General features: G+C 41.6%; 1 protein-coding gene across 3 annotated transcripts; it reads right to left on the bottom strand.

The window, feature by feature from the left end:
• Positions 1-3,828: 3,828 nt before the first annotated feature.
• Positions 3,829-9,491, bottom strand: LOC126533130 (cilia- and flagella-associated protein 36-like). Of its 3 annotated transcripts, none has more exons than XM_055071853.2 (10): positions 9,224-9,491; positions 9,052-9,170; positions 8,902-8,963; positions 8,713-8,820; positions 8,388-8,617; positions 6,413-6,554; positions 5,124-5,240; positions 4,770-5,055; positions 4,016-4,101; positions 3,829-3,946 (listed from the first exon to the last, which is right to left on the bottom strand). In XM_055071853.2, the coding sequence occupies exons 1-9, from the start codon at positions 9,391-9,393 to the stop codon at positions 4,094-4,096; spliced, it is 1,242 nt and encodes a 413-aa protein (XP_054927828.1). In that variant the 5' UTR covers positions 9,394-9,491; the 3' UTR covers positions 3,829-3,946; positions 4,016-4,093. The 3 variants fall into 3 exon arrangements, with proteins under 3 accessions (XP_054927828.1, XP_054927829.1, XP_054927830.1); XM_055071854.2 differs by having other exon boundaries at positions 9,348-9,478; XM_055071855.2 differs by having other exon boundaries at positions 9,292-9,349.
• Between the last annotated feature and the right edge of the window lie 46 nt (positions 9,492-9,537).

The raw sequence follows: 9,537 nt of genomic DNA on the forward strand, positions 1-9,537 counted from the left end.
CAGCAGTCGAGTGTGGCCACTATTTTGCAATGGCAGAGGTTTGGTTCACCTTGTAGAAACAAGTCAACGGGACGAAACACACAACCACACGAGTTCGAAGGAAACAATTCTCTCACTGATCATTTTCTAATTTTCTGTTGCCAATAGAACCTAGCCTGCATGAGTTCACTGCGACACTGCCAAAGTGTTTTGCACTGTTAGCCAGGCTTCTTTGGTTTACCCTTTAAAACATGCCAGCTTATCTGTTGACCTGCTGTCAGACAGCAGACTCTAGAGTATGCACTTGCAATTTCGTGTTCCAAGTTGGCGTTTCCCAATCTGGCCCATCCACTGAAGGTCATACACTTATGGTGAATGTTTGTTGGATGGCTGTGCACTCCTAAGAGTATTTTTAAAAATTTCGGCATCTTTTAAACCAAGCATGCTTTAAAGTGAAATTTCTTAGCCCCTCCTGTGCAGTAAAATTTAAGTGCGTGGGAAGCCACAGCATCAAGTTTAGGGGGCAAGCAAGCCCTTGCAAGCAACTGATGCTTGCAAGGGCGCGCACGCAAATATTTTTTTTTGGTTTCTTACTGGCCAACACTCTCCTTCCACATTAGTTTAAAAAAAAATTATCCGCACTTGCAACACTCAGCCATTTTCTTATCAGAGTAAGCGTGAAATTGTGTTTTCTTCCTTTGCCCCGATTCTTGGCTTCTCCCAGCACGTAATTTTTCTTGGACTCTAAGGAAAATAACCTAGCTGTGTATAATATAGTCCTTGAATATGAAATGTGTAATTTTTTTCCAGGAATTAGGGACTGTGTACCAAAAAAAAAAAATTACATTGAAGCAAGACTGGTGTTGATGCCGCCTTTAACACACCCCAGAGAATGTATGTCATGGCAACGTTTGGTCAACATTAGCTGATAGTCTGTGAACAGAAGCAAGATGCATTGCATTCATAAGTGAACAAAACTCGATTTGGCCAAGTTCCGTGTTCATTTCTTCCATGAGAGAGTTCTGCAAAAATACTACGAAATCCATGACTTGATGCTGATTGTGCTGATGTGAGTCCTGTAGCCTGATTGCAAAACTGAGGAGAGAGGTTTGACCTTTCTTCCTTTTGCTAATAAGCTATATTTTTTTCTTACTGGAAACTGCAAATTAAACAAATAAAGCATAAAAAATGGGATTCGGAAGTAAAAGATGCTTCCCCTCATAAAATTAGCAAGTGCAGGCAGTTTTGATGGACATAATTTAAGCCTGCCTCAAAGCTTTCCTTTTGTCCCTTAAAATAATCTCGATCTGTTAACTTTAGTTTTCATATGATGACGAGCTTGCAGAATATCTCTAATCTGGTGGCGCAAGTGCAAAAAAAATGTATTTTGTTCAAATAGGCTTGCTTTTCTTGAAAGTGCTTTAGTTAATTTAGGACATCAGTTGACTACCTCTTGACACTCGCACCGATCATGTGCTCTGCTGGTGGACCAAGTATTAGTATACCAATACGTGCAGCGAACACAGCTGACAATTCCAACACGTGCCTACGTGCCATTCTCGGGAAAACTATGCCAATTCCCAGCCCTGCGGCTTTGCCTAGGTTGCTTTAGTGGTACACAGTAGGCTTCCGTTAATTTGACTCCAGGTTATTCGATCCCAGCCGGCACCCATGCATCTCTATTAGCCCAAATTTCCGTTATTTCAATCCTAAAAGTGCCCTTTGCCGGATGATTTGAATTTGATTGGTCAGCACGCACACGCCCAACCCCTATGGTGGCAGCATCTGTCCCGGCGGAGCTTAGAGGACAATGAATGACTTAAAACATATGTTCCAATGCACGCCTTTCTTCTTTCTTTCTTTTCTCTTTTTTTTTTTTCATTCAGAAAATTGGGTCGGAAATTGCCTGCCCAGTGTAGTCAGGCACAAAACCAAACCAGTCTTCACAATAGTGGTATGCTTTACTGCATAACACAGGTAAATAGCGGCGGTGCTGACATTTTAAAAAAAAGCGTGGTGAAGCTGACTTTAGGAAACCAGCCACCTTTATGCAACAATTTTTGCTGAAAAATCGGGTGCGTGTTAGATTTTTACTATGTTTAGGAGCTTTAATATCGTTGCTACCTTAGTTTCCTATTTTGGACACACAGGAAGTGGGCGTGCATTTGGTTTGGGGGCGTTTTAAAATAGAGCAAATACTTCCACATGGATCAGCAGTGTGTGTGTGTCCTGCATTTTCCCTTTGTTCTACCCACCTGATAATTCAATCAATTTCGCCGTTCCAGTCAGTGCTGAATTAACGGAAGCCGACTGCATACTATACTAAGTTATAAAAAATTTAGCCAAAGTGAAATTTGTTGCAGTCGGCTTTTATCTGTCTTGGGATAGCTGACTCTAATGTAACCTACCTTTCCGTTAATCAGCAGTTATTAATAAAAAAGTGGGGGAGTTGGGAATTTTACAGATGTCATGTTGGCCCTTGACTCCCATATGGGAGATGGGAAAAGAAAGTTGCGTGCGAGTGCCAGTCAAGGCAATGCAATAGAGTCTTCCCCCCCCCTACAGGGTGGCTCACCTCGTATCATGGCCTTGAACATTTTGCTTCCATCCTAGTTACTAGACAATATTTAATTATTCTTGCAGTAGAATGATCCCTGAGTGGTGTTTTACAGCTTCTAGTGTATAACCTAAATATTCTATAACACCTGCTGCCATAGGGGGGAGGGGCCTCATGGTTTAAAGGAGTACCAGCATGGCACTTTCAACTTTTCATTTTTTTTTTTTTTTTGCATTAAATGAAGGTCTTCAACCTCAAAATTGTTGACAAATTGCTGGCAATTCTCAGGCTTACCTAAATAATTTACTAAAATAGCTTTTCCATGAACCAGTTTTGGCTCTGTTTCCCAAGAGTTATTGTTTGTCATGACATCCTGATGCAGAAGGTAGTCATGTTGGAGCACAACATTGTGACATTTTAGAATTTGCTCCAACTTGCTTGGTTGTCTGGTAGGCTGCAACACCGAGCTGTACATTGCAGCATGGCAGACGAGCGAGTGATTGTCAAAACATCATAATCTTCTGCGTAATGAAATGTGCATGTACCTGTTGAAATCCTGGGGACAAAACGCCGGAATAGGGCAAGTAGAGAGAAAGGCACTGAGCACACACCTTTTGCGGGATACATGCGCACTTGCACAGAACAATGAGGTACCTTTAGGCACAGCACACAAGTAGGAGCAAACTTGCAACATAGGAAACTGATGAGCAACACAGTTTATAAATCACTGTGGCTTTTGCAGCAACTTTGCTGCTGTTTGCTTTACGTGCTTCAAGAATGTGTCTAAATAAACTTGCTGAAATCATGCATATACCCCTCTAGTGTGCTTTCACAATCGGAATGTTTCCATGGCATGTATGCGTGCAGGAGGTATGCATACATACACGAAACGTATTCATAGAACAGCTATTGTAGTAGGTGATTATTAATAGTAAATTAGACAAACTTTTATACAAGAAACAACTTCTGTGATGTTCTCAATTTCTGGCCCCCCATATTGCTGAAACACTTGCTTCCCACATTTTCTCCATCCACTGCCTCAAAAACAACCATGAGCACAAAAGTAACTTGTTCTAAGTATTCATTTAGCTCTCTTGCAAAGTGTGTCAGTGGAGTTCCATGCAATTATGCTAATTATTGTGCCTAGGCCATCCGCACAATGCATATAGGCATTCTTCTGCATACATTGGTGCCACTGCATATTTGCAGTGATGTGTGTATTGGCACCATTTCTATATCATGCAGCTAAACATTTAATATGGCTTCATCACTAAAATAAAGAATCCACACTGTTTGTTGGAACAATGACAACATACATGTTTATTAGGCTTCTTGCTCAGGATATGAGTTTAACAATAAGCAACACCATTGTTCGCTGCGGTCCTTTAAGCTGGGCTGCTTGCTTGTGCTCTGCAAAAAGGCAATAGTAATGGTGATTAGAAACCCCTCAGCATAAGGAAAATGCTGCAAGCCACTTACAGTAGCGTTGGAAGCTTCATAGTCGGCATGCTTTTTCACAGATTTGTAGTCGCCACGGGCAAAGGCAGGACAAGGACTCTATGAATCTGAAAAGAATGAAATCAAGTCATCTCTGTCATTTTTATGTACTAAGGACAAAGGGAATTAGTAGAACTTGTAGAAAATACCATCTATATTGGCACGCAGTGATTGCTTGAAAGGCCAGGAACAGCTGATGATAATTATGTATAGTCTTTAATGGTGCAAGGGCCAGGTATGGCCAAAAGGAAAGTCAGAGCAAACATATGAGACTGTGAGCAGTGTTTGCCTACAGGTGGAAACACTTTAGCTCCTACACACGGGAATGACATTTGGAAGCCAATGTTCGAAATTTAAGCCAAAGGGTATGTACTTCCAGAGTGACATGCCTTGCAGCACAATGTATAGCAAAGTAGTGCTAACTATTCAGTGCGGTTTTCAGAATTGTGGAAAGAGTTGCAGCAAGGGCTACTCAAAAAAGCAGCACAGCTAACGGCTGTTTGTGAGCCACTACGATGACGAGCACAATGAAGTTTGCAGCATATCCCAAATCCCACTGGTCGTTCCTTGTTGCCTCGCTGAAGAAATGGAAGAATTCAGCGACATTAAAAAGGAAGAAAGGAACAACAGATATACATCCCAGTCCCCCATTGCATTGTTAGTGTAACAAATGGCGCAAGGACTACCCATTTTTCCAAGAGGTGACCGCCTTGAAAGCCTATGAAAAATGCCATACCTATGACTTCGGCTTTAAGCCGAGCTGCCAGTGACTTGCGGAAGGCAAGGTTCCCCTGATCGGCCATGTTGGGCGCCTCGAGCGTCACGGTGCCCCCAAGAGCAGCCCTGGCAGCCCTGGCAGAGCGTGGGCGTTGTGGCTCGTCTCGCTCGAGCGTGCTGTTGAGCTGTTTCTCACGCTCTGCACGTTTCAGTGCCACCAGCTTGTCCCGCTGGTTGCGAAGGTATTCTCTGCGCTGGTTAACTTCCTCAGCACTTGCTCGGTGCCGCCATGCCAGTTCATCATCCTGAGTGAAAGTCGTCACAAAAGTTATATGAAACGACCCACAAATAGTGTCTGCAAGGTTTGTACTACCTCCACGGCAGCATTCTGCTGTTCACTCCCTGCTTCAGTGCTCGGTTTTTCCTTGGGCACAGTTTCCTCACTCTCGGTGGGAGGTTGTGGTGACTCTACAAGGGACAATTTGAGAGCCTGCACAGTTCCAAGTTTGAAGTTAATTTTCTGTACATAGTGACCTTGCTACTGCAGTGTCGTTAATACAAGTGGAGGTCTTGAGGAATCGCAATCACAACAATGATGTTGACAGACATGCATCACAATCACTCTTGATGTGGGCACATAAGCATGTTGGCTTTTTCGCTAAGATCAAAGTGTAGACGATACAATGAATGAGCTACTTCGTTAAAGCATGAGACAAAAAATGGAAATGAGAGTTGTGTATACAGTTGCAAAGGGCATCTACTGAGGTAAAAAATAGACTTGAAGAGGTTTCAAAGCAATTAAATTAAAATGATGTATCATAACCAATCAAACTATTTTAAAAGAAAAAGCTGCTAAGCAGAACTAAACAACAATTACTAGAGATGGCATGTGGGTAACTATGATTAAGTCTATATTTCAAATGGCTGTATATTCCATGCTTTACTGCAAATGGTTCATGATTCAGCAGGCAGGCAAGTATATTTTGCTGAGACTTGTTATATCATGCATGTTTTGTTTCTGCTAATGAAATGAGGAATGGCAGATAAATTTTAGAGCCCTAAAATACAGACTAAGTGTTCCAGAAATTTATTTATTTATTTATTTCAAAATACTGCAGGCCAATGTGGTGGCCCAAGCAGGTGTGGGTTACATCCAACATGAATGTACAAAACAAAAGACAACAAAAAGCAAGCAAGATGGACTCCATGACACCATGTGTACATGAATCTTCCAGTCAATCCACTGGCCTATTGCCATTGAAATTTCACAGAGGCAACATGTTGCAGTGGGTCCAATTAAATATCAGGTTTGTAAGCAAACCTTACCTGTTTCATTTACAATAAAGCCAAAGTGTGTGTCATCTGCAGTGACGCCGCTCAAAAAATTTTTAATTTGCAGCAACAGGATGACTGTGCCATCTATCACAGCCACGATAAAAGCTCCTTTCACTGTAGCGGCAACAGATGTTGGCACCATTCTATTGCATTTGCAAGAAAATAATTTATTGACGTCCCCACAGATGATGCGCACTTCACCTTTGTTGTGAACGAAACAGGCAAGTAAGGCTTGCAATTATGTAGTATTAAACCTGGTCCTTCTATTTATGCGACATTAAGTACTTTTTTTTTTTCATGCTAGACTGCATATTTGTCAGTTTGTACCTTGTCCAAGAGTTCTTTCTCTTTTGTTTTTTCTGCTTCAAGCCGTTGTTTCTCCAAAAGAGTGGCCTGAATAGCATCCTGAATGAGCTTTTCTTCCATGGTCTCTTGTTCTTTCACTGTTGCCTCTTCTTCCAATGACTTCCTGCAAAAAAGTACCACAATATTATGTCCGCTACCTTGAAACATGCTTTTGCTTTAAAATCCCAATCTTTAGTAGCAGCAGTTTATTGTATTAAGGACCAAAATTAGAAAGAAAAGTAAGGGCTGCAGGCATCGTAACTGTCTTGCTTCCCAGTCGACACCTGAACCGTCTTGCAGCCGTGAAAAAGATACAGGCTAAGAGAAAAGTTGGGAGAAAATAAAGTTACAATAGATGTAAAGAAAACAGGAGGACATAAGTGAAAAGAGGGCATAACTGTATATATAAAAAAATAAGTTGAACATTATAGTGCAGTTATACATACTACATTCACAGTAGCACTGGATAGCACTTTGCTACAAGCAAAATCATTTAAGAGTACTTGTAAACCCAACTATAGATGTTTTCGAAGTGGCATAGGAAAGTTACATTTTTATCGCAGCTTAGTAATTTATTTTACCAAAGTGCTGGTTGCATAAAGCAGGACAGACTGCACCTTTTAGTTGTAAGGTGGACGCTCAATCTATATTTGGGCGAAAATGTTTGATTTTTTTCACAAAGATCCCGCCTTGCGAAACCTTTTCTACTAAGGTGTACATTCACCAGTTGTTACACTGTTCAGAGTATTATATTGACTGCATACTAGTGTGAAAAAGAGCAGAAGCAAAATTGAGCGTGTTAGTTAATCAAAGGGTCACATTAATCATAGCTGGCAGTGTTGCAGATTGATATGCAATGCTCGTCATTCATGGGAATAAACACAGGGCCTTAAGTTGTGGCATGTTTTCCTATAATCCACTGTATGTTGCAAGGTCTTTAAGAAATAGTGCTATAGGTGCATAAAATATGTGAATGAGTAATATGAAGTAATTGATAAACAGCAAGATAAGCAGCGCACCTTGTGTGGTGTTCTGGCAAGAGAATTTGTGTCTCTGGCACAGGCTGTTTGCTAGGCATAAGAATGGCTCTAGCAAAGTTTATATGCGGCTATGGATAAGAGAGACCAACTGGTCAAAAAATAACTGTTTACATTATTGAGGCCCAGGTGTCGATTAAAAATTGTAACCCAATTAATTGGTACATTTTAATCAATTAATTATGTAGTTTGTGAATATACATACATAAGCAAAAAATATCAAAGCTGGTAATTTCTCGCAATGCATACACTTTTAAGAAAAAAGAATGCCATTTGAATCGGCAGTTGCCTTTATTATTGCTTGAATGACACTCTATGCAAAGGAACATTCAAGCATGTCCAACTCATTTAAACACAATTACAGGTCCAGCTGTGGAGGCGAGGAAGCTTGCTAGCATTTTCTGGCGGTGGAGTAGCCAGCTGCAGAGAAGACACGTTTGCATGGCATTGATGTTGGCAGGACTAACATCACCAGTTTTATAATCCGCTTTTCCGGTTAATCCAGTATAATCCAGTTTTTGTTTCGCACTCACCACCACTGCAAGGGGTTCAAGTCGCCGTCAGTTACTTCCATCATCAAGCAATATAACAACACATGGCTTGGTGCTGTGCTGTTTCCTCATTGTTTTCTGCTGAAAACGAGTGCTTTCATCTTTTGATCAAGGTAGATGGGATCTCTTTGAACGATGATTTATTGCCTAGCCTTAAAAGCCGTTCCATGGAATCTGTATTTAGTTTCCTTCCTTGCTGTTGCACAGGAGAAGCGGACGTGTCAATGCCAGCGCTTGCCTAATTTGGTCATGTGAGCTTAATCAATTAATTGTGATTCAAAAAAATGTGGCATGCTTAAAGCCTTAATCGAATAACCGCAAGGTTAGTCATTAGTCGCCAAGCCATGTAAAAAAAAAATAAAGTCATACTTCATGACATGAGCCATGAGAACTTCTTCGTCATCTTTGCTGTTCTTCTCATCCGCCTTCTCAGCATCTTCTGTCACACCCTGTGGTTCACCCTGGAATGAGTCTGGCACGAGACCGTAACGTTGAGCCATGATCTCCAGTGCCTGAAGTTGAAGATCAATGTTCTTTTGAGTCATCATACGCTTGAAGATTTCATAATCATCTGCTGCCCAGACTTGCTCGAAGAGACCCTGAAAAATTAACACGCATGTCATGTGTTTTGCTATATACTGTGCTCTATCAATGCAAGGAATAATGACAATAACCTCAGAGACTGGATGCATACCTGATGAAATTTGGCAGCTATGCCCCTGTTCGGTTTACCACAAACTTTTTCGAACTGTTCAGGCGTTATTCCCATGTCTTCCATATGACTTCCCAGCATAAAGTCAACCTGAAACATTTGGCAACGTTTACCTTGAGGTTTTCCTGCAAAGCAGTAGAGTCAGCAGCACGTAGCAAACTTTTCCCTCACCAGGTTCTTGTATTCGTTGTGTATCTTGCGGTACTCCTCGTTGTCGCATCCTGGTTCGAAGACTGCAAAGTCGCGGCGACGGCATTGGCACATATTGAAGGTAACATCGGCGGGAAAAATCGACGTACGGAAAGCAGATATCAGCCTTACCGATCGATTTCTGTTCGATGAAAGTTATAATCGGAATGTTCCACGCGGGACCCCGCAGGTAGCCGACCAGGGACTCAAATACCCAGGACGATTCGTCGTCGTCCGAGGACATCGTATTGCTGCACGAGATAATTTACCACATTGTGTAGAAACGGTACAAACATTGTGTTACCATGACAACTGCAGTTTGCCATGGCCACTCTCTCCGCGGTGATCAATGGTCGGAGGAAGGAACAAAACTTTTTCCTTCATCCATGGATCAATGGAACAGGGTGTTAGAGTACGGCACAGATTACGTTGATTCCAAAGCTTTGGCAACAACTGCATGGGCTCGGAGGTCATGGTCTTATTGTTGGCTTCCGCTTAAATCTGAAAACGTCGTCGACATTTAATCTCAATATAAAAGGTGCCGTGGTCCATCTGAAGGCTACTCAGACTAAAAAACCGAAACCGAAAGCAGGGTCACAGCATAATTTATGTATAAAA

Source organism: Dermacentor andersoni, chromosome 7 (assembly GCF_023375885.2).
Source record: "Dermacentor andersoni chromosome 7, qqDerAnde1_hic_scaffold, whole genome shotgun sequence".
NCBI classification, from domain to species: domain Eukaryota; kingdom Metazoa; phylum Arthropoda; class Arachnida; order Ixodida; family Ixodidae; genus Dermacentor; species Dermacentor andersoni.